At 40.0% G+C, this 26,607-nt stretch overlaps 2 protein-coding genes across 3 annotated transcripts in view; one reads left to right on the top strand and one right to left on the bottom strand.

The window, feature by feature from the left end:
* Positions 1–1,658: 1,658 nt before the first annotated feature.
* On the top strand, positions 1,659–23,006 carry LOC131231916 (intermediate cleaving peptidase 55, mitochondrial). Of its 2 annotated transcripts, XM_058228290.1 has the most exons (14): positions 1,659–1,808; positions 11,414–11,521; positions 11,827–12,090; positions 13,746–13,838; positions 14,537–14,743; positions 16,815–16,918; positions 17,466–17,532; positions 17,624–17,731; positions 19,117–19,209; positions 19,734–19,830; positions 20,698–20,768; positions 21,426–21,481; positions 21,910–21,970; positions 22,433–23,006. In XM_058228290.1, the coding sequence occupies exons 1-14, from the start codon at positions 1,761–1,763 to the stop codon at positions 22,538–22,540; spliced, it is 1,485 nt and encodes a 494-aa protein (XP_058084273.1). In that variant the 5' UTR covers positions 1,659–1,760; the 3' UTR covers positions 22,541–23,006. The 2 variants fall into 2 exon arrangements, with proteins under 2 accessions (XP_058084273.1, XP_058084274.1); XM_058228291.1 differs by lacking the exon at positions 19,117–19,209.
* The window catches only part of LOC131231914 (uncharacterized), a 26,366-nt gene continuing 19,616 nt past the window's right edge, over positions 19,858–26,607 (bottom strand). The window contains exon 11 of the mRNA XM_058228288.1: positions 19,858–19,876. The gene's annotated coding sequence lies outside the window, so the exon portion shown is untranslated. The remainder of the gene's footprint in view (positions 19,877–26,607) is intronic.

The following is a 26,607-nucleotide window of genomic DNA, read 5'->3' as shown; positions in this document are numbered from 1 at the left end:
ATTTGTAATCCCGTTTTAGAACTTTGATTAGAAAACCAGACTGACCCGTGATTATGTGGGAGAGAGACGTCCACCTCATTATTCAAAGAGCCGGCTGTGATTATTATATAAAATCCACTTCATCTATCATATATTAGACGTAGAGGTGTACATGAACCCATCTAGCTCGCACGACTGCACTCGAAAAAGCTTGATTTGACTTGGTTCAAAGTTGAATTTGAGCAAGTTGAGCTGATTTTTTTACCTAAAAAATGAGTTCGAATCGAGTTTGAGCAGGCCCCAGCTCAACTCGACACGGATTGAACCTGGCTTGAATCAACCTTGAATCAAACCAATTAGGTGACTCGGATACTTTAATAGATGCTGCTTACCAAGTGTTGGATGAAATGACTTAATGAAGCGTGGCAGGTGGCAAGAAAGGCATGTGTGCAAAACCAATACCCTTTTTTTATTAATTTTTAAAATGGCTAGGAGGTGTTTTGATAAAATACCTGTGAAACCATTGTTGCTATCTTAAATACAGCGAGATTTTGAAGGTGTAATCCAAATGTGTGTGAAAATGCATCACATGTGAGCTTGATTGATCTTAGCTTGAACTTAGCTCGAATTAGCCCGAGCTGCTGATCGGAAATTGAGCTGAGTTGGCCAGTCAAGCTCAAGGACCAAGCTGAGTTGAGTTCGAGCCAGTGGGCAAGCCGAGGCCAGCTCGGCTCGGTTTGACTCGTTGTACACTCCTAATTACACCAAAACTGTTTCATGTGATGTGGTCCAACCGAGATTTGGATCTGCTTCATTTTTAGGATCATGCCATAAAATGAGCCGTAAAAACGGATGGATGGCATGGATCTGTACATCACTAGGGCCTCACAGTCGGAGATCCACCGAAGCCGCGCCCGCAGAATGGATGGACGGGTGGATTTCTCACAAACATCAACGGTGGCCTCACTTAGCTTCCGATCTGCGGTCGGGGGTCGCTGGCAATCAACGTTCTTTTAGTTCGATCATCTACACGAGTGGTCCCGCCTGATGAACAGCTGGGATGCGCCACTGAGATCCTGCACGTGCGGTCGGATGTGGAGGCACAAGTGAGAGAGGTATGGACGCGGATTAGCTACTGCCAGGTTGAGTAGCGAGACTCGCTACTGAAGTGACGTCACCAAATTATGTGGACCCCACCATGATGTACGTGTCGTATCCACACCGTCCATGCATTTGGAGAGATCGTTTTAGTGTAGGATCCAAAGAATGAGGCATATCCAAGGCTGGAGTAGACCCCACCTCAGAAAACAGTGGGGAGAGTGACGTCCACCGTTGAAACGTTCCGAAGGTCCACCATGATATTTATTAAAGATCCAACCTGTTCATGTGTTAAATTAGACAGGAAAGAAGGAAAAACACAAATATCAGCTTGATCAAAAACTTTCTTGGTCCTTAGAACTTTTTAACGGTGGGCGTTACTCTCCCCACTTTTTTCTGTGGTGGGGTCCACTCGAGATCTGGATATGACTCATTCTTTGTATATTATACTAATATGATCTCTCCAAATGGATGGACGGTGTTGATACAAAGCATACATCATGGTGGGGCCCACAGAACTTGATGACGTCACTTCAGTAGCGAATCTCGCTACTCAGCCTCTCAGTAGCTAATCCGCGTCCGAGAGAGAGGGCGGGAAGCGAAGCAGCCCTAGATTTTCTAGACAGAGAGAGAGGGCGGGAAGCAGCCCTAGTTTTTCGAGGGAGAGAGAGGCAGAATCAGCAATGCAGGGTCTCAGGAGGAAATTCTTCTACAACATCTCCGTCTACCAAGTACAGAAATCCTCTTAAATCATTCCATTTTATTTGATTTTTTGTTGCCTTTTCTTTTGCTATTCATATCTCCCTGAAACGATTTTGTAATGTCATTCGATTCCCAATCGCTTCAGAAGCATGAATTGCTGGTTGGGATTTTCTTAAAAAAATGCAAATGATTTCATATTCATGTAAATTTCAGTCTTGTTTGACTGATTTTGTTTTATGAGTGAGGGCAACATGAATCACTACTCGGGCTTGTGCTCATAATCGAAAAGATTAGAATCTTTTATGCACAATTCTATCTAATTTCACTTGAGTTTGTTGTATAAATAAAATGGAATATGTGTTGCTTTTTGTGTGTGTGTGTGTGTGTGTGTGTGTGTGTGTGCACGCTAAAAATTGATTTTTTTTTTTTGGCCTAGCTTGCTTAGCATGTAAAAGGAAACTTATATTACATATCTGGTCTTCCTTGACATTCGAAAAAAGATTATATTTTTGCTTTTGTAAAAGGAGAACTGTCAATTGGTTTTCTCTGGAAATTGGAAAATATTCAAACTGTATACAAACTTTATATGTAAAAGAATCATGAATTGCCAATTGGGTTTTTCTCGAAACTGTACAAGATTCCAACTTTTTATCTGAATTTTGATTGAGCTTGTCGTATATGTTAATGGAAACATGAATTGCTACTTGGACTTTTGCACATAATGTAAGAGATTTGAAATTTTTATGCAAAATTTTATTAAAGTTCACTTGAGTTTGTTGGATAAATAAAATGAAACATCAATTGCTAAATGTCCTTCTCTTCTCAAAACGGAAAAGGTATTATTTTGGTTTAACTTGCTTGGTATGTAAAAGGAACTTATATTGGCCATGTCGGGTCTTTCCTTGAAATTCAAAAAGATGAGATTGTCTTTTCTGTTAAAAGGAAATGTGAATTGCCAATTGGGTTTCTCTGGAAATTGGAAAAGATTCAAGCTTTAGATGTAAAGAAACATTAATTGCCAACTGGATTTCTCTTGAAACTATAAAAGATTCGAACTTTATCTGGATTTTGATTGAGCTTGTTGTATTCATGACTGGCATCATGAATTGCTACTCGGGCCTTTGTTCATAATAAAAAAGATTATAACTTTTGTATGCAAAGTTCTATCTAATTTCAATTGAGGTTGTTTTATAAATAAAATGAAACATGAATTGCTAATTGTTTCTTTCCGAACATAAGTTTTTTTATTTTTATTTTTGGCTTAGCTTGCTTGGCATGATAAAGGAAACTTATATTGCACATCGGGTCTTCCTTAGAAAAAAAATTAAAAAAAGCCGAGGTTGTTGCTTCCATAAAACAAAACTTGAATTGCAATTGGGTTTCTCTGGAAATTGGAAAAGATTCAAACATAATGTACAATTTGGTTTAATTTTAAATGAGCTCGTTATATATGTAAAAGAAACATGAATTGCCAATTCGGTTTTTCTTGAAACAGAACAAGATTTGAACTTGATATGAATTTTGATCTAATTTTGATTGAGCTCGTTGTATATGTAAATGGAAAACATGAATTACTATTTGGGTTTTCTTGAAATTGGTAAAGATTCAAACTTATAAGGGCCTAATTTTAAATGAGCTTGGTGTATATGTAAAGAAAGTGCAAATGGCTTCCCCATATTCTGTATTTGTCTCCTGGATCCTCTACAGTTTTGCTCAATTCTTCATTGAGCTTCTTGAAAATGAGAAAAAGCAAGAACTAAGTAAATTTTATGTTCCATTTTAGTGGTTTGTATTTGTTTTCTTGGGTTTTTCCTACTAGGGATGATGTTTTTCTTTAATTGCTTGGGTTGGTGGCTTTGCTTGTGATGTTTTCTGGAGACACAAATTCCATCTCAGACCAGTGGAAGGCTTCTGCTTTCTCTTGTTTATGCGCAATGTTCAGGCTGAAGTGCTGTGTTATGCATGATTGTGTTGGCATGTGAGTGGTGTTTGGGCTCCGTGCTATTCCATGCATCCAACTACTGAGCCTATCCTTCCCACTTTTGGTTTGGTGAGGTTGTGTTTTGTGCTTAGTGGGCTTGTCTAGAATTGCATACTATCAAAATGAAATTATGCAAATTACCCTTTGTGGTTAGTGTGCTTCACATGTGCTAAGGTGCAGTGTGTGGTGGGACTGTGTCGGCATGTGAATGGTATTGGTAATCATGTATCGGCAAGTTCCCTTCTACTTTGTGGAGCCAAGTATTTGAGCATGACCCTTCATGTGTGTAGCTGCTTTCTTGAGCATGACCCTTCATGTATCGGCAAGTTCCCTTCTACTTTGTGGAGAACGTCCTTTCTCGGAAGAGGAAGTTAAAGCGGCAATCGATGCGTTGGAAGGAGACAAATCCCCAGGTCTTGATGGATTTCCTATCAGGTTTTTCCAATGCTTCTGGGACACAGTTCACACGGATGTCATGAATTTCCTTAAGGAATTCCGTAATCGGGGAAGAATCTCTAAGGGTATTGGAGCCTCTTTCATTACCCTTATCCCCAAAGTTGCAGGCGCTTCGTTATTCTCGGAATTCAGGCCCATCAGTTTGATAGGAAACCCGTACAAAATTCTTGCTAAAGTTTTATCCACTAGGCTTTCCTCTGCTATGGGGAATATCATTTCCCAGTACCAGAATGCATTTATAAGGGGGAAACAGATTATTGATGGAGCCTTGATAGCTAATGAAGTTCTTCATTCTTGCCACAGATCGGGGAAGAAAAGCATTTTTTGTAAGCTCGACATCGAGAAGGCGTACGACCATGTGGATTGGGGCTTTTTATATTATATGCTTCGTCGAATGGGGTTTGGAGAAAAATGGAGGATCTGGATCAAATCTTGCATTGAATCGGCTCGTTTTTGTCCTTATCAATGGGGTGCCGCAAGGTTTTTTTCCAGTAGCAGGGGCTTGTGTCAGGGAGACCCCCTTTCTCCCCTTCCTTTTCTCTTAATCGGAGAGGCCCTTTCTCAAATGTTGCTTAAGGGACAAAGCGCAAACCTTTTTCGTGGGATCTCTATGCCGGGAGTCCCCATGCCGATCCCCCATATCCAATTTGCAGATGACACTCTCATCATGATTGAAGCAGAATCCGATCATATCTTCAACCTTAAAACAACTCTCAGGTGCTTTGAGGCGGTTTCAGGATTAAGAATTAACTTGTCCAAATCAAAAGTTTTTGGGGTGAATCTAATGGACCATGATATCTCAATTTTCGCTGATTCTTTGGTATGTAAATCCGCTTCGTTTCCGACAACGTTTGTGGGGCTGCCGCTCGCTTTAGGTTCCCCTCTAGTATCTATGTGGGATAGGGTGGTGGAAAAATTTCAAAAGATGCTGGCCACTTGGAAATGCAGATATTTGTCCATGGGGGGGAGGCTCACGCTCATTAAAGCTGCCCTCTCCAATATCTCTATCTATTTTATGTCCTTGATCTGTTGCCCGAATTCTATCTTGCGCCAGATTGATAAGTTGAAAAGGAAATTTCTTTGGTGTGGCAAGGACAATCAGAACAAATTCCATCTTCTGGACTAGAAAGAGGTGTGCAACCACTATTGGGATGGAGGAGTGAGTATAAAAAACCTGAAAGTCATGAATCAGGCTCTTCTTGGGAAATGGTTGTGGAGGTTGGCCTTGGAACCTGAGGCCTCATGGAGCAAAATTGTTAAAGGCAAATATGTCTCAAGGGGGTTGGTGGACTAAAGACTCTACTACTTATTGAGCTTCGCATATTTTGAGAGGCATCCTTCAAGCCAAAAAGCCAGTTGTTGTGAATGTGGGTTTCGATATGGGGAATGGTGCTGTAATTCGATTCTGGGAGGATTGCTGGGTGGGGGACTTGAGACTGATGGACAGATTCCTAAACATATATCGCCTTGCTGTCATTAAAAATGCTCCTATCGCCAGTTTCTATTCCTTTGCCGACGCTGGTATCGTGTGGGACATTCCATGCCGCAGGAATCTAAATGATAGAGAGGTCAATGAATACGCTGGGTTACTTGGGAGTCTCTCTGGTGTTAACCCGACCCAGATGGAGCAAGACAGAATTATCTGGAAGAAGGAGAAAAATGCTCGATTCTCGGTTAAATCCCTGTACGCAGTTATCACTCCAGTTCCTTCTCATTCTCCTTTTGACTCTCCGTTCATTTGGAAGTATCCTGTTCCTCCCAAGTATATCTGCTTCTCTTGGCTAGCGTCTAAAAACCGGATTCTAAACATAGACAACTTGAAAAAGAAAGGGATGCAACTTCCTAATATCTGTCTCTGCTATATGGATAATGAGGAATCCGTCAACCATCTCCTAGTTCACTGTTTGTTTATATCCCAGATTCGGGCCAACTTTTGGGCAAGATTTAACGTTAGCGGATGTGTGCCGGCCACTGCTAGTCAGCTTTTGTCTCTCTGGAATGGCTGTAAACTGGGGAAAATCAGATCACAGGTCTGGAGAATGGCTCTCATAGCAATCTGGTGGGCGGTTTGGACTGAGAGGAACAATAGATGCTTCAATAACTCTAATTCTTCGGCTGAAGAAGTGGGATACAGGGCGAAGAATTTAATTGTTGAATGGGCTGCTAATATCTTCTCTCTCAAGGACTTCAATTTTATGTTCCTAGTCCAGTAGGCTGTTTCCTTTTGTTTTCTTTCTTTCCCTCCCTGCCACCTCGGCAGCCATTGTTTTCTTGTTTCTTCATTTAATGATATCCGTTACTTTTTTAAAAAAAAATGTGTGTAGGTGCTTTGTGTTTTCTTGGCAACTACCCCTTCACGACCCTGATGTGTTTCCCGTCATTTGGAGTCTACATCTAATTGTTGGGTTGGGTGTCAATACTGGGTGTGGGTGTGATTGCATTGGCATTTATGTGGTGTCAATGTGAGCCTCTGGCATGATAGTTTCCGAGAATCCTGGTGAAAGAGGAAGGTTAATGTCTTGTGGGCAGCTAAATTTAAAACTTCTGCCAATCCACCAGCCAACTCCATATTGTTGGGAGAAGGGCTAAGATGATGATGAAAATAGGTTTCTTCTCTCTTTACACTGAAACAATTCTTTGAGTGGTCATGCTCAGTGTTTCAAATAGCGCTATTAGCGTACACTACATAGCATAGCTAAATAGTGTAAATCCTCAGTGGTATACTATAACACCCCAAAACCCGACACCCAAGTACGAAGACTCAGATCCCGAATTCGAGGGTGTTAACTCCATAATGATCAGGCGCACTGACACCAACATTGGCAGCGCTTCGATTTTCGCTGCTTGAGTACAATGCTGTCACAACGGAAACCCGGGTGTCACATAAGGAAGGGTCGCACGTGGGTGAGTTTCCCCATGTGTCTACTTGGTCAAATTCACATTCGCCCCATTAATGAAAGTCAAAGTAGCATACATTGATACAATTTTTTTTTTACACGCCCCCACATGTACATCGATACAATGGGTATCAAAAGATGAGCAAAAATAACTAAACCATATAATAGCGGGGTAAATGTCCAAATAAAAGTATATGAATCCAAAGGTGCCTAAGGGACTGCCACAAACCATAAAACAACCCAATGTACAACATATACAAATGTCAGGAGAAAATGCTAAAAGTCTATCGGCTCGAGCTCCTGTAGCTCATCCAGGCTAGCGATGCGCCGCTTAGATCATCTAACTCCCCGCCAAGCTCATCATTTATCTCTATTGGGATACCTAGACTCCTTGTTACGATCTACACCTGCATCAACTGTTGTTTTCAAATTCGAATCGTGAGTAGTCAACTCAATGAGAGATCCCTCCAAGATTACTCAATGACATAGTACTTATGATAATTTCAGCAAAGGAAGCATACCACACAATAACAATTATAGTACAATCTTGTTTAAATGCATGAATGCCCATCAACCTGTGGATGCACATCCGGCTAGCTTTTGGGAGTAGCCACCAGCGAAAATATCTCTAGGCACATGCATCAACAATGACTACCGCCCATGAATGATAGGGCTAGGAACCAATGAAAATACTCAAAAGTATATGCTACCACAATATCCAGTCCACAAATAGCAGTGGCTAGCCGCCAGCAAAAGTTAATCATGTACGTGCTCACAACGGCTAGCACACCAAAGGGGTTGTTTGACCGATGGACTAGGAACTAGCGAAAATACTCAAAAGGGTACGTGCTCATAATGGCTAGTCACTAGCGAAAGAAAACAATGTACGTGCTCATAATGCCTAGCCACTAGCGAAAATACCCGAGGTATGTGTTACCACAATATCTAGCCAGTCGATAACGCCTGCATGCTATGGATGCATGATTAATCCAAACTTTATCAGTCCGATTCGCAAACAACCCATTCAAACAAATCCTCTACAACTAGTGGCTAATCTTGATCTAATAAGTAGATCTTACCATCACCAGATTGTATATAACATCCATAAAAGGGTTCATCCCAACAAATTCAACTAGGCACTAACAAGGCCAACTAGGCACATAGTACACTTAGGGATGCAACCAAGGGGATTCCATCCAACAAAGCCACATAGGGCACAATAATCCACAGGATGGTAAGTCTACAATCGAATTTTATTTAACCCATTACACAAGATAGCCAATAATTCGAGGTAAAATCTCATATATGCGTTACAACTATACGGATTACATTTTCAATATTAATATTTCAAACATGCCACATTTTCATGACTCCCAACCCTATTAACATTCAATCACATATAATTATGTTTATGTGAATCTTACGGGGCAAAGTTATGTTTAAGTGATGGAGCATTCTAAGGGGTGGGTGTGTGTGTGTGGGTGTGTGTGTGTGTATGTGTGTGTGCGTGCGAATCAATCTATGGAAAGAGATAAGCATATTATGTGTCCTATATAGATTTCCAAAATTAATGATTCTTTCAAATAATCTTAAAATTAACACATATAACATAGATTACAAGAGTTCTCACATGGTTGCAAGCAAATCAACATAATTATTAGATATTGAGATTATTGCAAGACAATGTCGTAGGAAAACTTGAAGGGTAGATCCTCATCTTAGAATCAAAATTCCTTAGTTCCGATGCAACCTATGCGTAGAAAATTTAGGAGAAAAGCTCCAATCCCTAGATTAATGGTAAATCTATTGTTAATAGCTTAGATCTTATCCCAATTAAACTTCTAATAAGGATTTAGGGGTTCACCTACCTTGATTTGAATGATTCCCGACTCGCTTTGGCAGATGGGGCCTGAGCTCTGCGCAAAACTGAAGCTCACACGAAGCTGTACTCAAATACGACTCTTAGATAAGAATAAGCCGTCTCTAATTACTTGCTGGAACCCCGGAACTTAACATGCACAAACCCTAACATCAATGTTTCTAAGATTCGGATGGACAAGAAAGATTATTATTATTATTATTTTTAAATCCTACTAGATCGGAGTTACTAGAAATTGGGGAAAATGACACGCATGCACGGTTAGAGGACCTCTTACCTTGCTGGCCGAAGGTCCGGCCCACGATCGAAGGTTTTCGGCCAGGGAAGATGTGGGACAGCTCACGCGGTCCAAATATGGAGAGAAATGGCTTGAAGCGGCAAGATCTTCACCCGATCTCTCACTCTCGGTCTTCCTCTCTCTCTCTCTCTCATTTTCCCACTCTCTCTCTGATATGAGAAATGAAAGAAACGGGGCAAATGGGCCTTTGTAGCCCTAAGGAAAAGTTTGGTGGTTTGCAAGTGTATTAAGTTTGGGAGATTGTCGGTCGGACCGAAAAAGGCTATCAGTTGGATCAACAGGAACCGACAAAACACAAGTTTCACAGGTTTGCAATTTTACACAGTCGATTAGACTGACAAGTTTGTAGGTCGAACCGACAGAGCATGATCTCCTCTTATAAGTGGAATTCTTCTACTGTTTTAAAGTCCCAAGGTTCTAACCCATGTGCTCCATTGGTTATTCACTCAAATTGAATATTCCACTTAGTGCATATTGGCGTGGATTTCATCTAATTGCACATCAAGGTCTAATGGACCGGGATCTGTGACCTGGGTCTCACATGTTACAATACAGTTTGACCTATTAGGGTACGAAGTCTGACTGGGTTACGAATCCTTAGGTTTAAGTTTTGGGCCCATAGCCCTTACGTCTACGCGTTTACGCGTAGGTGAGCACGTGTGATTACTTATTTTAAATTAAAAAATTCTTTGGTAACACCTGAGGACATCTAATACCCAATATTGGAGGACCAGAGTGTTACATGCAATGTTTTAAATATCGACGAAATTGGCCGATATATCCCACGATATATCTTGTATCCCACTTGTGCAATACAAAACGTGCAATACAAAACGCACAACTAGTGTCAATATATCCCACATATTTGATTTGGTGAGCATTTTCAATTTTTGATCTCTCTCTCTCTCTCTCTCTCTCTCTCTTTTGTTGAAATTATTCTAAATCAGTGTTAAATGGTTACAAATCCATTGGTTCTTCATGTTTTGCATGAAAAATTATGGAGTTGGAGGCTTGGAGCTTTGATTTCGATATCCATTGGTTCTTCATATTCTCTATGTTTTTTTTCAAAAAATTTCTTCAACCAATTGCCAATTGAGACTAATTTCGAAGTGTTTAGGATTATTTGATGAAACGATCATCACATACACTTAAATTTCAAATTTTGAGTGTAGGTGGTTCGATTTGGGGAAAATTCAAAATTTCTCACTTTCTCCCAAATTGCTTGCAATGTTGCACTCCAAACATGAAATCGAGCATGTACGAGGGCTGACCTACCGATTTGTTAAGTCCTCAATTTTAGAAAAATGAAAATCATTTTTAATAAAAAATATTAAAATATTAATTTTTGTAATTTCCTTCAACTGTCAATTGAGACTAATTTCGAAGAATTTAGGAGTGTTTGATGAAATGATCATAACGTACACTCTAAATGTTATGCATTCAATTTGAATATAGTTGCATTAGTTTAGTCAAACAACGCATAACTTAGGACCTTATACAATGGAAACCTATTATGTGCACTTCTTTTTTGAGATGTTATGATTTAGAATGTGTTAAGGTCTTTTTTAATAATCCCTAAAGTTTCATTGAAAAATTCAACTATTTCCCCAATGTTTCCAAAAAAGTGCGATAAATTACTTGATACAAACGATATATCCCGTGCGATAACCGATACGTATTTGTATCCCAAGGATGCGATACATAACGCGATACCGATATTTCAAACACTAGTTACGTGTAAGTTGTACGCCATGGGGGTCGTAGTGTACGCTACAGTTACGTAGCGTGTAGCGTCGCTACAAATTTGTATTTTTATTTTTCGAAGTTTTGTTTGTTAAAAATTGTGTAAAACTCACTTTATTAGAAAACTTAAAATGTAAAGTTAAAATCAAACCTTTCTTTGTTTACTTTCACATAAAATGGTGGTGATCCTTTGGTAAAGTTGGTGTGAAACCCACATACTAAAAACCTTTAAAACCTAAAAGAAAAAGGGTTTTGAAAGAGGGTTTTCAGAAAACCACTCTTTGTATTGAAACAGCTTGTTGGAATTTTGTGGCTAGATAATAACACCATCATTACTTGATTGGTTGATGTTTTTTTTTTTTTTTTTTGGCATTTTATAGGTTGGTTCTCAAGTTGCTTCTTCCTTGCACGAGTCTATTGGAAGATCTACATATTCCACCAGAAAGGTTTTTGATGCTGGGCAGCCGACTGCCGCAACTCACCCTCAGGTGCTGCATTAGACATTCTACAAGGTTTTCTGTTTCACAATTCTTGACTGTGGATACTGTGGATTCAGACTGCTTGGATGCATGTGAACCAACTTGTTTTGGTTTCTACTTATCATGTGGTTTCCATATGATTGTTACTATCCTGCACAAACCTTCTTCCACAAGCTATAATTTGGCACGCTCTATCCATTTTTTATCAGCATAATATTTCCTTTCAAGATTGATAATCAATATCATCCTTTTCCATTTTATCCCTTTATTGTTTTATTTAGTTTTTCTTTTTTCTTTTTTACTTCTGTTTGTAGTTATTAGAGGAAGGGGAGATAACTCCCGGAATAACATCTGACGAGTATATCTCGAGAAGAAAGAGGCTATTGGAATTGCTTCCAGAAAAGAGCTTAGCGATTATTGCCTCCGCCCCTGTAAAGATGATGACGGATGTGGTGCCATACACATTTAGACAGGATGCTGATTACCTGTACATTACAGGTTGCCAACAACCTGGTGGGGTAGCAGTTCTAAGTGATGAGTGTGGCTTATGCATGTTTATGCCAGATCCAAGTCCTCAAGTAAGCTCTTTCATTTTCTCTAAGCAAATGTCATCATTTCCCCACCTTGTTTTTATCTATGTGTTCATTGTGGCCCAATGTTGTCTGAGTATGGAATTTTTCACTTAAATATGAGTGTTGAACACACAGATGGTGCGTTCAAACTGACTAGTAACATAGGACTAAAGGAGGCACTGAGCGTTTCTTAAGTGGAGTTCTTTTTGTTTTTAGAATTATTTGACAATTTTATTAAAGAAATCGATAAGGGAATAAATTCCCAACATAAAGTGCTGAATGGCTGACACCTTTTCCTGCTAATATATTGGTGATATCATTTGCCCTTTCCCTCAATATGCACAAATGAAATTTTTAGCCTCAAGGCAATAACTAGATCTCATTGAAAGCATTCGCTGGGAGTATAAGTGCATGAGCTGCAAGTTGGCCTAAGGCACTAGATGTCAAACACAATAGTGGTTGGCATTCCTATGGTTGAAATGTAAAAAAGAAGAGGAAAAATGAGAGTTCAAAATAAATAAATAAATCAAATTTGGACCTCTATGACCTTATCTGGTGTTAATAAGCTCCATACCAGTTCATATGGCCTGATATGGGTCGATGTGCCCATTTTCGTAAGGGGAGCCTATTCAGCCCCATGCTACACATCAAATCAGGTTCATATAGACACAATATAGCCGTATTGGCCAATATGATACCGATAGTCAAAACTATGGTCTATATTTGACAACAATATTCTTTTGAAGAAATATTGTAACTGTCTTATGCTTATCTATGTAATCAATCCTCAGCATAGCCCATCTTTCTTGTATCTGTATGCTGAGAATTGTGTTTAGATGCTCCCCCATACCCAATTCTTGCCTTTTTTTTGGTACCTATACCTGTGCTGGATGCCATAGTAATACATCTGAATATAATTTATTACTGGATACCATTCTCTCCAATTAGTAGGCATGCCTAAATCTTATATTTTTCTCCTGGTTGTTTTTTTATATACAATATATGCTTGTAGGATTACCTAGAACTGGCAATTTATCACTTTCATGTACTTGGTACACTGCTTCATTTTCTTTGAAATTGCATATCTTTTGCAATAATTGTTTAAAGAGTTGTTACATGTCAATTTCTGTTTCTATTGGATTTGGATGCTACCCTGTTTCTTTTAATTTTTGTTCTTTCTTATGCTATAGAATATGGGCTTCAGTATGCCATGTTACATGAGTGCTTCAAGTGGACCCTGGTACCTGCATTAAGGTATGGGTATGAGTGGTGTGGCTCTTTTGGGTCCTCCCAAAGGTTCATATTCTCTTGTTGCTGGATAAATACATCACAGAGCTTTCTTAAATTTTCTCAAGAACCCTTTATTGGGGGGACTCGTAGTCTTCCTTGGAATCCCGAGACACACTTGAAAAGGAATACCTTTCCGAGATCTAAGCCTAATCCCAATTAATTGGGCTGGCTATATGAATCCTGTTCCATCATTCCACCATAAAGGGACACGCATATATAATATTTTTATTTTAAGCTAGCACATCATTGCTATCTGTTCCCTTCACTCTGTTCTTCTTTTGGCATGGTCATATCCACATAATCCATGCCCATGTCGTGAAAAATACTCCTACTCAACAAATTTTCTGACCAACTGTTTTATGAACCTGTAGGAAGTGGTTTGGCAAGGTGAGATTGCTGGAGTAGATGCGGCTTTGGATACATTCAAGGCCGAAAAGGCATTTCCCATACGCAGAATTCGTGAGGTTGGTTTATTCTTTATTCTTTTCCCTGACACAATAAGCCACACACACGTTTGCTTTATTTAATGAATTTTGGGATTGATGAAATTAAAAACTACCCATGTCATACAATCAGACCAGATCCACGTGCGCACACTTCACATTTGTCACTTTCTTGGGTCCTCTTTGTTTTGTAAGTTTTCACAATGTTAATGGCCTTTCTGTTTACTGGTTCTTTTCTTGTTTAACTTGCTTATACATGATCGAGATCTTCATTCACTTGGGCTATGTCCGGTGTTCAATTGAATTGAATTTGCAACAATTTAATTCAGTCAAGTGTAAATGAACAAGTGGGATTCACAATGCATAATGTGGGACTGGCCCTCAAATTACAACTACTATCTTATGCCATATGTGGATGTTCAATTGAATCATATTGCAACAATTCAATTCAATAAAGCGTCAATAACCAAGTGGGACTCTTAATGCATAATGAGGGACTAGCCCTCGAATTGCAATTACTATCTTTTCCAGTGCAACTTGAAACAGATAGGGTTGCAACTAGGGGTTTGGTTCTCATTACAAAATAAAATTTTGTTCCGACTTTGGTTGTTTATACTGTGATGGATTGAATGGTTGCAATTAAGTCCAATGTATCATCAAAACTACCCTAGTCTGTTAGCAGTTTAATTTGTTCCTGCTATTATGCTTATTGGGTGCAGATCCTTCCAGAAATGATTGGAAAAGCATCCAAATTGTTCCACAATGTGAAGACAGCTTTACCGGCCTATACAGATTTGGAGGCCTTCCGCATGGCAACTTATGATGGTAAAGTGAAAGATCTTTCTCGATTTACTCATGAAGCACGATGGATAAAATCACCATCTGAACTTAAGTTGATGAGACAATCTGCATCCATTGCTTGCCAGGTAAATGGCATTTATTCTTTTCTTCTAGTCTTTTAGATAAATTTAAGATTGACTAGAGAGATTTTTGCATACTTTGATCTGTGAGTTGTGACAATTTTTCCCTGTTAATAGAGTAAATCTCATAAACTTAGAATGGATGCATCATGCTTGAGCATGTAAACTCCGCCATTGAAAGCGCATTTTCAGGTTCATACTTATTTGTCAGTATATTTTGCACTCTTGTTTATTTACTTTACCATTTACCACTCTGGTGTAGGCCAAGTTGGGTCTAACCCAGCCATATGAAAGCCCAATTGGCTAGATTCGGTCATTATTCTGATGGTACTCTATTTTGAAATATCCAAAGATATGGCTCTGATTCAAGAGTCAAATGATGTCTGAACAACAAGAATGGGTTCTTGGTATGTGGCAATTTTCTTGTTGTTATAGCATTGTTTTACCTTTAAATTAAATTGATGCTTTTTGATGATTGGTACGACTGGAACAGAGAATGAAACTGAGTAGGGCTGTAAATGGGTCGGATACTGCAATATCCGATATCCGTATCCGACTTGGACCTCCTGTATCCGGATCCAATTCCATATCTGTATCCAAAAATAAGTCTGTCTGATATCGGATAATCAGATATCCAATGCTACAATCCACCATGACGATCTTCCAGCAAACAAAATAAAATCAGTCTGGTGACAGAGAGAATCTAGTGCTCATACTCACCATTAATCCCAAGAACCATCTTAAATTCTTAATCCAAAATTCAAGTGGGACACACCACAAAAAGCAATGCACAATCACACCTACAGCAATGTCCCATTGTTCCCTTTTGTGACATCCACCTGAGTTATGAATTAGGATGAAATTTGGGCTATAGGCCTAACATGAGGATTTTATTTTAATGAATGGATTGGATTGGACTAACATATTAAGATAGGCCCCATGCGGCTTGACCTCGTGGCAACCAATGTTTTAAATATTGATGATATCTGCTGATATATCCTATGATATATCTTGTATCCCACTCGTGCGACCCCCACTTCCTGTCGTATTCAGTCGTGGGTAGTGGAATGGTATACTATGAATGCTATGATTATCAGTTATGGATACTGATAGGAACACGAAGTGGGGATTGCTGATGAGACTCCCCATTTCTGAAAATGAAGGACACGACACAAAGATGATTGCTGGTATATCGAAGATCTGGGCATCATATTGCAGACCAGTGCCAGATTAGGTCCCAACTATAGTTGCATGAATCTAAAGCGAAGTGGCAACATATTCAGGTGCGAGAGCGAGGAAGTGTCTGTTTCAAAATGTTAGCAAGTATAAACAGTCAGGAAGTGAGAAGGAGTTTGAAGCGCGGCTTGAAGCAGGAGCAGAACCTGATTAGAAAGATCACGCCATGAGTCCCAGCAATAAATCAGGGTAATCAAACCGCCCATATCGAAGATTTGAACCATTCAACCATCCATATTGAGAATATAAACATCCAACTTGTCCCCATTGAATATCTGGACTGTAAAATAGGAAGTAATTGATCATATGGATAAGATAAAGAGTTGATCGATTGATTGTATGGTTCAGATCAATCGATGAAGGGTCTGCATTGACTTGATTGAAGATATAGACCACATAAAGGGTCAGCATGGACTTGATTGACTACATGGATCATATCAAGAGTTCTATTTGTGGGTGTGTCATGCATGTGTACCATACCTGCAGTACACTTTTACATTTGTTTTATTAGGGTTTTATTAACATATAGCTTAAGGAGAGGGAGCCTAACAAGACTCAAGTCTTTTCTTCTTCCATATCTCTTCTCGTTTCCTCTTCTTTTTCCTTTTTCTTTCCCAATGTGAAATCTAACCATTCACAGATTGGTGCTCCTCAGAATCCTCATTTCTGACTTCATGCTTTAGGCAAATGCAGTTTTTAATGCTTGTATAATATAATTTTTAATTTTTTTTTTTTTTGTATACATTAATAAGCTTTATAATTATTAAGTTGAATAGTAACAAACTTTTATTTGGATGATTTACTAAGTGCTATTAATTTAAACGTTCCTTGTCTTGGGTAGGCTCTTTTACAAACAATGATGTTTTCGAGAACATCGCCTGATGAGAGCATGCTGTCAGCTAAGGTTGAATACGAATGCAAAATGAGAGGGGCCCAAAGAATGGCGTAAGCATTTTTAGCTTTCCTTAATGGTTCAGAATAGTATGCATGCTGTTCCAAATTGAATATCATTATTTTTTTAGCACTGTGACCAGCTAATAAATATTCTCATCACCTTCATCTTCTGGTAGTTTTTGTTCTTACGCATTAAAAAAAAAAAGAATTTCATCAGAAAATACATTCTTTAAACACTATAAGTGCCTCGGTGCCAACCATTATTTTTGGAGTCCAACAACTTGTTTTCTCTTGGAGGGCTTCGGGGTCCTCTTTTCTTTCTTTCCTGGATGGTGTTTCTCTCCTTTTGTCAGATATTTCTTGTAATGTGCTGGTAATTTAATGGCATTTGGGCACTTTCCTTTTTAATAAAATTTATCTTGCCAGTAAAAAATGGATGCCGGGGAAATTTGAAATTTCTGGTATATTTTGTTGAATATTCATTTTCATTTGTTCATTGCAAATCATCGTGATAATATGTGATATCCAAGCAAACTCAATTATTTAATGCAAGAATATTTCTCATCATTCCTTGGTGATCTCCCCTCTGTGTGTATAGGTTCAATCCTGTTGTTGGTGGTGGTGCCAATGGTAGTGTCATACACTACTCTCGAAATGATAAAAAAGTAAGACCATTTTATTGTATGCTTTTATCTACTTACCACTGGATACCAAGGTTCCATTTTCTTGTACAAGCTAATGGTTTACACTTAATAGATCAGAGATGGGGACCTCGTCTTGATGGACATTGGATGCGAGTTACATGGTTATCTTAGTGATCTAACTCGGACCTGGCCACCTTGTGGTAGCTTTTCCTCTGCTCAAGTACGTACCCCACCTTCCCCAACTCATTTATCATAAGCACCTTTTAAAATTATTATTATTATTATTAATTTTTTGAGAATCGATGATTTATTGACATAACATAAATATAAAGTACATGGGCTAATAGCCCCCATACAAGTGATCCTCTCGTCTCTCAGGGGAGCATCTAGCCAACACAGACCTGCTTACTAAATAAACAATGGAATCCAGGCCAGAATTACAGGTAATCCTAAATTCTGAGCATCTCTATCTTTGAACATACCCGGAAAAATCTTATCTCACAAGTGCCCAATTGATAATCTTGAGAAAGATTTTCTTTATTAACACATCTACTGGTGAAGCTGTATCTTCAAATATTCTAGCATTTGGCTCCTTCCATACACCCAAAAGAATCCAAAAAAGTGATCCTCTGCAATCTCTTTGTTGTTCTTGAATGGACTGCCCCAACATTCCTCCATCATATCTTCTATAGAAACATTATCTCAACTTGATACATAGGCTCTTAGGATTTATTTTATTTTATTCATTATTATTATTTTTTTTTTGGAAGATTTAGGCACTCAGAGATTGCATGTCATAGTTCACATTAAAATAACCAAATTAGGGAACCCATTCTTGGCAAGCTGGTGTGAAAATGCCTCTGCATTAATTACTCCCGGTGAGGAGTATCGAACACGAGACCTCCCGCTCTGTTACCAGTTTGATGTAGGACAATTAACCACTTGCTCTAAAAGCTCGAACTAATAGAGCATGGCGAATCAATCCCTTTATCTCATAGCCCATGCCCCACATCCCGTGAGTTAGGACCTCGGCCAAACCCCCTTTGTGGGCCTCACTTTACATGGGTTCCGCTTCACACGAACCACCCACTTTACATGGGTGGGGCCCGCTTCACAAGGGCCGCCCACCCCGAGTGTGCCCCTGCATCCCACGGGTTACACCACTCGAGCCTGGTGTGAAAATGCTGCCCAAAATCAGATTACTGAACAATCCTAACCTCTGGTTTGTGGACGCTTGTTTGTTGAAATAGGACTGGGATAGGTTTCATTTTCAACTGTCCAACAATTATCCACCAATCCGTTAGCCAGATAATCAACTACGTTTTCGGTTCACGATACACCTAAACTGGGACCTCATAATTTGGATGGTTTAATTTTAATTACTTGCATGCCATGCATGCAATTTCTAAGTAATTTGCAAGTACCTGTGTCTCATCTTTTCTAAGTAAACCATACCTGTGTGCTTCTCCATTCTTTTTTTTTTTTTCTTTTTCCGAGTAATAATTCGGAGGGATTCCTTATCATGTAACTTCCTAGATTTACAACAAGCTTAGATGTGGATTGGCAATATGATAGAGCCTAATGCTTTGGACCTGTGGATTTCAGGAAGTGCTTTATGATCTCATTCTAGAGACGAATAAGGAATGCGTGAACCTTTGCCAACCTGGTGTCAGCATTCAGCAAGTACACGACCATTCAGTATGGTTTAATGAACCCAAACTGTTTGTTTATTTCCATTACAGTTCTATCTTCCGCATTCGTACTTTTTATTTTTCGTTTTTATTTTTTCCTTTTTGCACCCAAGTCCTGAAAAAAAGATGAGACTGATTATAATAGCACACTTTCCAGCAAATTTTCTCTAATACACGAAATGGATTTTATCCTGAGACGTGGATCTTAATATAGGAATGTGTGCTGACACCAACAACTAAGAGACACATAAATGCATAAGCTCATCCTCAAATCCTGGACTACCTCACAAGCATATATATCCCCAACTGCATGTATTGTTTCCCATGTTTTGAATTTGTACAAGTGGGGCTTGTGGTTCAGTGAGCTAGACCATTGATATGGTGGCCTCTACCGTTAATGGAGCATGCCCCATAAATCTCCCACATTGGAAGTACACATCAGAAGCTCCTGTCCATAGATGATATGAAATTATCTCGTGGTTTATGTTTCTTTACATGTGTTGATCCTTCCAAGCTTACATCAAATTGCAGGTTGAGATGCTATGTAGAGGACTTGCAAAGCTCGGGATCTTGAAAGATGATCGAAGCAGTTCGCAATCTTACCATCAGCTGAATCCAACTGCAATAGGTCTCTTACCATCTCTGTCTTCTTCAACACCCTGTAGTTGTTATTCCTGGCCAATTTCAATTACATGCACTCTTAAATTTGCACAGCAGTTACTCTTCAGTCATTACGGCAATTTACAGAAATTTCTGCTAGCGGCAGGGTTGTAAATATCCGCCGAAACTAACCTGAGTTTAGGTGGAGAAGTAACAAGTTGCTCCTTCTGGGACATCTGTCTGACCGAGGGGGAACAATTTCAGTGGAATGAGTAAAACCCTTTTTGGTGGATGCAGATTGCTTGCAGTCGGCACTGGGGAGGCCCACTGTGATGTTTTTGTTATTCCACTTGGTCCATCCGTGCCGCCAACTCATTTTACAACATGATCCACACAATAAGAAACAGTGGGGATGGAAACGGCCATTGCTGAAACCTTTTTGGGGTCCAACTGTGATGTTTATATGCCATCCAACTCATTCGTAAAGTGATTCTACCTGGATGATGGGAAAACAGAAATACCAGACTGATCCAAAATTTTTGTGGCCCCCAAGAAGGTTTCAACCGTGGCTGCTCAATCTCCACTGTTTCTTGCTGTGTGGTCCACTTGAGTTTTGGATCTCCCTTCTCTGTGCCCTCGTCCTAAAATGATCTGGCAAAACGGATGGATGGAGTGGATATAACACAAACATCACTGTGGGCCCGACAGTGCTTGAGGTTGCAGGAAACCCCTACAATCCCTGGTTGTAGGCAATCCACATCCCATTTTGGTCCCTGGGAAAGCCGCACTCCCGAACTTGCATTTAAAACCATGGCTAGTAGCTTCTTGGAGTGACTAGTCAGCTACCAGTTTTATGCCATCACATCTGATTTTATCTTCTTCTCTAATGAACCAGGCCATTATTTAGGAATGGATGTCCACGACTGTTCCATGATTAGAAATGACCGTCCATTGCAGCCAGGTGTTGTAAGTTATTATTGTTCCCATGATAGAAATGTCAACATCTTTTCTTCTCGCTTTCGTTTTTACATATTCCTATGTATTTTCATTGTGATAGCCTACATAGTGGTTGAAGTCACATTAGAGGCCACTTCTGTAAAATGCGGAGGGAAGTGCATGTCCACTACTAATGAGAATGAATGACAAGGGTCCGACCCATCATAGTTCCACTCTCATTCGGGGCACGGTTCGCAGATTGGAGCATTTAGTTCATCTGCCATCCACTTTGTGGGATGCACCAAATGGCTCGGATGCTGCAAAATAATGCATGGACCAGTGTCCATGCCTTTTCATTCTCATTGGAGTATGCTTGATCTGGCCATATGCTTGTGGAAATGTGTTATGCATTTGTGGTCTTCTATTTAGTTGAATAGTGCCAGATTTCTATCTCAGTGGTCTTCCTTGTTTTCTTAGGAAAACCGTTGTGGAATGTGTAGAAATTGTGCCATCCACGGTCTAGAATCTCGGCAACATATACAGAGCATATCATAGCATTGAACTCAAAATTCTGATGTGTTGAATTAGACAGCCTTCCATATAATACATGGGTGTGCTTTTTTTGACCTCAATTGTCACTATAAGAACTTTTCCCTCAGTTCACTATAAGAACTTTTCTTTGGACAGGTGATCACAATTGAACCAGGAATATACATCCCATCTTCATTTGATGCTCCAGAGAGGTATTTACCGAGCGAGCCATGCGAAGTGTTTTTTTTTTTTGGGTCTGCCAATACCATATATGGGCATAAGGCAGCCCATCCAACAGGCCACCTCATGTGCCCTCACTGTACTTAATGCAAGATCCAAGGCATCCATCAGGTGGCCTCCACTGTCACACCATGTAGATGCCCTGCGCCAGTGTTAGCAAAAACTGGAGACAGCTTAGAAAAACTCTGCCATCTTATTGACCATTCACATGTTTCGTAACCTGTGGGCCATATGGTCAGTGAATTGGGCTTAGTTTTCGGCATGGGGATGCGCAAGGTGGGGCCCACCTGATGTTCGGCTTGTATCTTGCATGATCAACCTTATACACACATTGGATCTGCAAACATCTGTTAACACAATTTTCTTAACTATAAAACACACTTGAATGGTGTCTTTACAGGTATCAAGGCATTGGCATAAGGATAGAGGACGAAGTTCTTATCACTGAAAGTGGGCATGAGGTAATTCAGACAATGCTATGATGTTACACTCCCCTGTAATCACTCTTAGAAACACACAAGGTTTCAGCCAGGGATGCCACTTTGGCTGGTTGGGTCGGGTTGAGGGTCATACTGAACGCGACTTGATCTCAAGAGGACCCAACCTGCAACCTGACCTGACCCAAATTCAACCTGAGGTTCCCAGCCTTAATTCCTCTATACTTGACCCAATCCAACCTGATCCGACCTAACCCCAACCCAAATGCATGCGATTATTCCCAACCTGACCTGACCCAACTCGAATTTACTCAACCTGAACCTGACCCGAGGACCTTGACAATCCAACCCAACCCAACCTGACCCAAACTCGTGTTGGGTCAATTGGGTTTGAGTACAGCCACATGAGTGATCAGTGATCCATAGTCATCTTCAATAACCTTCAGCTGATAAATGCACTTACGTCTATTTGGATGTCAAAAACAGGTGCTCACTGGGTCAATGCCCAAGGAGATTCAACACATCAAGTCCTTGCTAAACTACGGCAATGGCGGAGCGACTGAACTCCGTAGCATGAGGGCTGCATCCAGTTGAAATTCTTTTGTGATTTAGAAGGTACTCATGCAGATTTCATGGGTTTTGGAGAGGTAGTGCGCTACAACAGTGACTTCTGTTGTGGGAGGCTGAAATTCAACTATCATTCAACACCGTGAAGGGCTCAGTGAATAGGAATTGTGGCGGTCTTCACGATCAGAACACTCATATGCAGACATTTATTTATACTCGGGAATGAAGACACGATAGAAGAAATTCCTGTCACAAAATAGCCCAGCTCCTTGTTCCCATGGTGACATATCCTGTTCTCAGCTATTCTCGGCCCAGAAATTTCTAGTGAGATGCTGGAATTTTTCTTGGGGTATTATTGGGAAAATCTTGCCGAAAATAAAAATATTTATTCAAAATTAATAAGTAAAATTTAAAATTTGATATGTATTTATATAACAGATTCCTTTTTGTGATAAAATCATGGTCTTTTTAAAATTTTGCAATAATCTTGTGATATTGCAAGATTTTTAAAATATGGGTGATCTTTGTGATGCTGCTTGTTTCCAAGTTGAATGGCCTAGGTTTGGGATAGGCACCCCGACGCTTTCCGGGCCCACGCCTGAGTCGGGTGTGGGCCTACTGTAGCGGGTCCAATCTGGAGCTCAAAAAAATTTGTTGGGCCCCACGAATGTTGGTAGCCATCCATTGGGTGGGCCGAAATCAACGAAGAAATAGGCATCTAGAAAAATGACCAACCGCATGCAAGACGCATGTGTTGCCTAATTCGGGCTAGGCTAAAATGGCATGATACTTGGCAATCCTCTGCTCACAACCTGTCTTTATTTTTTCAGCATTTTCTCAAAAAATATTTTATGCAATTTTTGGATGTCAACCATGAAAAAAAGAAAGGGAAAAAAGATGCGATGTGGATGCAATCCAAACTGTCCAGATTGTGGGCCCCATCATGGTGGAGCATTGCTAGAATCAAACTCCATTTTGAGATGTCTTAAAAGGAAATGTTATGTTCTCCAGCCTTGATCATCGGTGTTACCTTCTACGGATGGACTGCTCATTAAAGAGTTTCAAGTGGACAAATATGGGCCTTTCATTGGACGGCTAAGATCTTCCGTTCCAGCACAGTGACAGTGTGGCCCGTCAGATATAGGTGGCAAGGTAGGAAGAAGGCTCACTGAGCTTTAGCCTCGGCATGACGGATTCCATGTATTACCATCTAATATATATGCTTTGAAAGGGAGGTCGGATGCTGTTATAGAGATTCATGGGATGATGAAGCAACAAGGGGATGTGAAAACGCCGGGTTGTATCTTGATTGAAGGAGGAAATACCATCAGCCGAGGGATTGGGATTGAGGTTCCTGAAGTTCCTCGGGACTTTTTCGGAGATTGGATTCAGTTACTAATTCATGATCTGGCATGTACAGAATGAAAACTTTATTCTACGAGAATTATTATGAAAGCGTTTCATTTGCCCTGATTAGTAGTGCTTGGTCTTTGACCAAGAGGAGGGTTACATAGGACTCTACTGTGTCAGCAGACTTCCTTTGGATGTTTTGCTGGAGGCGATGGAAAGACTTCTGTACTGAAGTCAGGCGTTGTTCATGAGTTCCTAGCAGGAGATGGAACACACCCTCAAACAAAAGAGATTGACAAAATGCTGAATGAGATGACTTGGAGATTGAAGATTGAAGGCTATGAATCATAAACTTAACTAATGAGGTTGCTCTTGACGTTGAGGAAGAAGAGAAGGAAACCACTCTCCATAGAGAAGCTCGCCATTGCCTTTGGGCTTATCAGCACGAATCCGCTGATGCAAATTAGGATAATGAAAAATCTACGAATATGTGGTGATTGTCATTCTGCATCAACGATAATCTCTAGAGCATTTGGGCGTGAAATCGTGGTGAGGGATTGACATCGGTTCCACCATTTTAAACAAGGTGTATGCTCTTGTACAGATTACTGGTAACATGTTCATTTCTTACATGAATTGTTCTTTTTCTTTTGCCTGAAATAGATACTGATTGAAATTAATTGAAATTGATACCTTCCTTTGCTAATTAACTTGTAAAATCCATGTGATCTCTCGAAACGGCTGAGTCAACTTGACTCAGCAAGATTTTGAGCTGGCTCTCTTGGAAACTCAGTACCGTGCCTGACTTGGCCTGGACTTGGGGAGACTCGTTGAGTCGACTTTGTTGCTGGCATCATGACTCGACTATCAAGTTACTCAGTGGGGTTTTATTATGAGCAAGATTCAAACCACCAACCTCAACTACAGGTGCAACAACCTTAACCTTGCTGCTTTTAATTACTGTATATTACTTATATGAGAATTAACTATTTTAAATACACATCGACTCTTCCAATATTGAGCTTTGTGTATAGAAAAACTACATGTGCCAGCATGACACAATGAGTCCAAACATGTCGTAGGTTTTTCCACCTGATGGATTGATTAGATCTTGCACCCATCTGCCATGTTGGAACTGGTGGCATATACACGAGCTTTATTACAGATGTGCGTGTACTTGGCAAAGCTCTCTAATATTTGCAATAATAAATGAATATCAGGTCGGGTCGGGCTGCTTATTCGAGTCAACCCAACCCGGCTGAATATCAGTCGGCCTGAATCTTTGAGTCAACCCAACCCAGTTGAACATCGGTCTAGCTGAGTCTTCGAGTCCACCCAACCCAGCTGAACAGCGAATCGTGGTTTAGTTTAGTTTAGTTTAGGTTTGTGTTTTTTTTTTTTTTTTTGTTTTTTTCAAGTATTGACATAATTAGAGACTCAAATGGCTTTTTCCAAGCAGGGGTTTTCTTTCTTTTAGCTAAACTCAGGTTGGAATGCTATTTGCATTGAGGCCATATCCAATACAAACGTTTCTAGGATAAGTTTAACATACAAACTGAAATGTAGAGACACCCATGATGTTTTAATGGCATCCTATCCATCCATCATGTCTGGCCCCTAATTTTTTTCGTTAGATCCCAAAATTCAGGCTGATCCAACCGTCAGGTCTGCCGCACCATGTAAAAGGATCTTACTCAAACATCTAAAATCACTTTTTGTGGATCACCAGAGTTTTGGAAGGTCCTGATTTTTGGGTGCCCATTCATCTTAGTTGAATGCATTTTCTTAATGGATTAGATGGGATGCATAAAACATGGTGGGCCCACATACAGTCTGGAAGGTTTTTAATGGTGGGTGTCCCATCCTAACTGTGGCAGAGCCCACCTGAATGCGCACGTGGACGGATTGGATTTCATTAAAGCATCAGTGTGTATGCTATGGTTATCATCGAAAGGTTTGCAGTAGATTTCGAGCTCATTTGCGTTTGCTTGATATCAATAAATGGATGCAACTCATCCACCGTGAACATCACATGTGGAACCATCCAGACCATCCAGATCGTGGGCCCCATCACAGGGAGCATTGCTAGAATCAAAATTCATTTTTAGATGTCTTGCAATCCCCAGACCTCTGGTCAGGTGGATGGGTATATGAAGTTTTCCATATGTAATGTTCTTAGTCCTTCAATCAACCGGGACCCACAAGTTGGTGATACAAATTTATTAACTGCTAATTGGTGGAAACAAAGCATCAGCAGTCCAATGCACTAAAGCTAAAGGATAGCGGATGGTTTGGATCTCCCAATCTAGGAATTATTGGGAGGCCAGTCAGATGTACAGTCTCAATCAAAGGGCCATGCCCCACCAGGCTAAAAAAATGCAGATTATCAAGCTCTATGGGGGCAAAAACAGAAAATAAACTATCTTAAGAAAGCACCCCACAACAACAGTAAGTGAAAAGCAGATGACCCATCTATTTTGGCATTCATCACAACAAAAGATAGACTGGAATCTAAATATTCATGCAAATGCTTTCAATTCCAATTAAAAACCCCCCAACGAAAGAAAATGATCCAAAAATATCAAGGTTTAAAGTATCGCCCCAAAATTGGTGTGTGATATCTATCGGTATCATCCATGAATGATATGCCTGTATCAGCCCTTAAAAGCCTGATACAGGGCTGGTACAGGGCGTATTGGTGGTGAACGAGTGATTTCGAGGATCAACCAATTGACAAATCCGTA

Source organism: Magnolia sinica, chromosome 17, assembly GCF_029962835.1.
Source record: "Magnolia sinica isolate HGM2019 chromosome 17, MsV1, whole genome shotgun sequence".
Taxonomy (NCBI): Eukaryota; Viridiplantae; Streptophyta; class Magnoliopsida; order Magnoliales; family Magnoliaceae; genus Magnolia; species Magnolia sinica.
This window is presented reverse-complemented; position numbering and strand designations above follow the sequence as displayed.

Excerpts from the sequence above, each read along its gene's own strand:
- LOC131231916 (XM_058228290.1), top strand. The coding sequence starts at position 1,761 with ATGCAGGGTCTCAGGAGGAAATTCTTCTACAACATCTCCGTCTACCAA. Across the intron at positions 19,210-19,733 it reads AGCAAGTACACGACCATTCA|GTTGAGATGCTATGTAGAGG; the intron begins GTATGGTTTAAT and ends ATCAAATTGCAG. Across the intron at positions 21,482-21,909 it reads TCATTTGATGCTCCAGAGAG|GTATCAAGGCATTGGCATAA; the intron begins GTATTTACCGAG and ends GTGTCTTTACAG.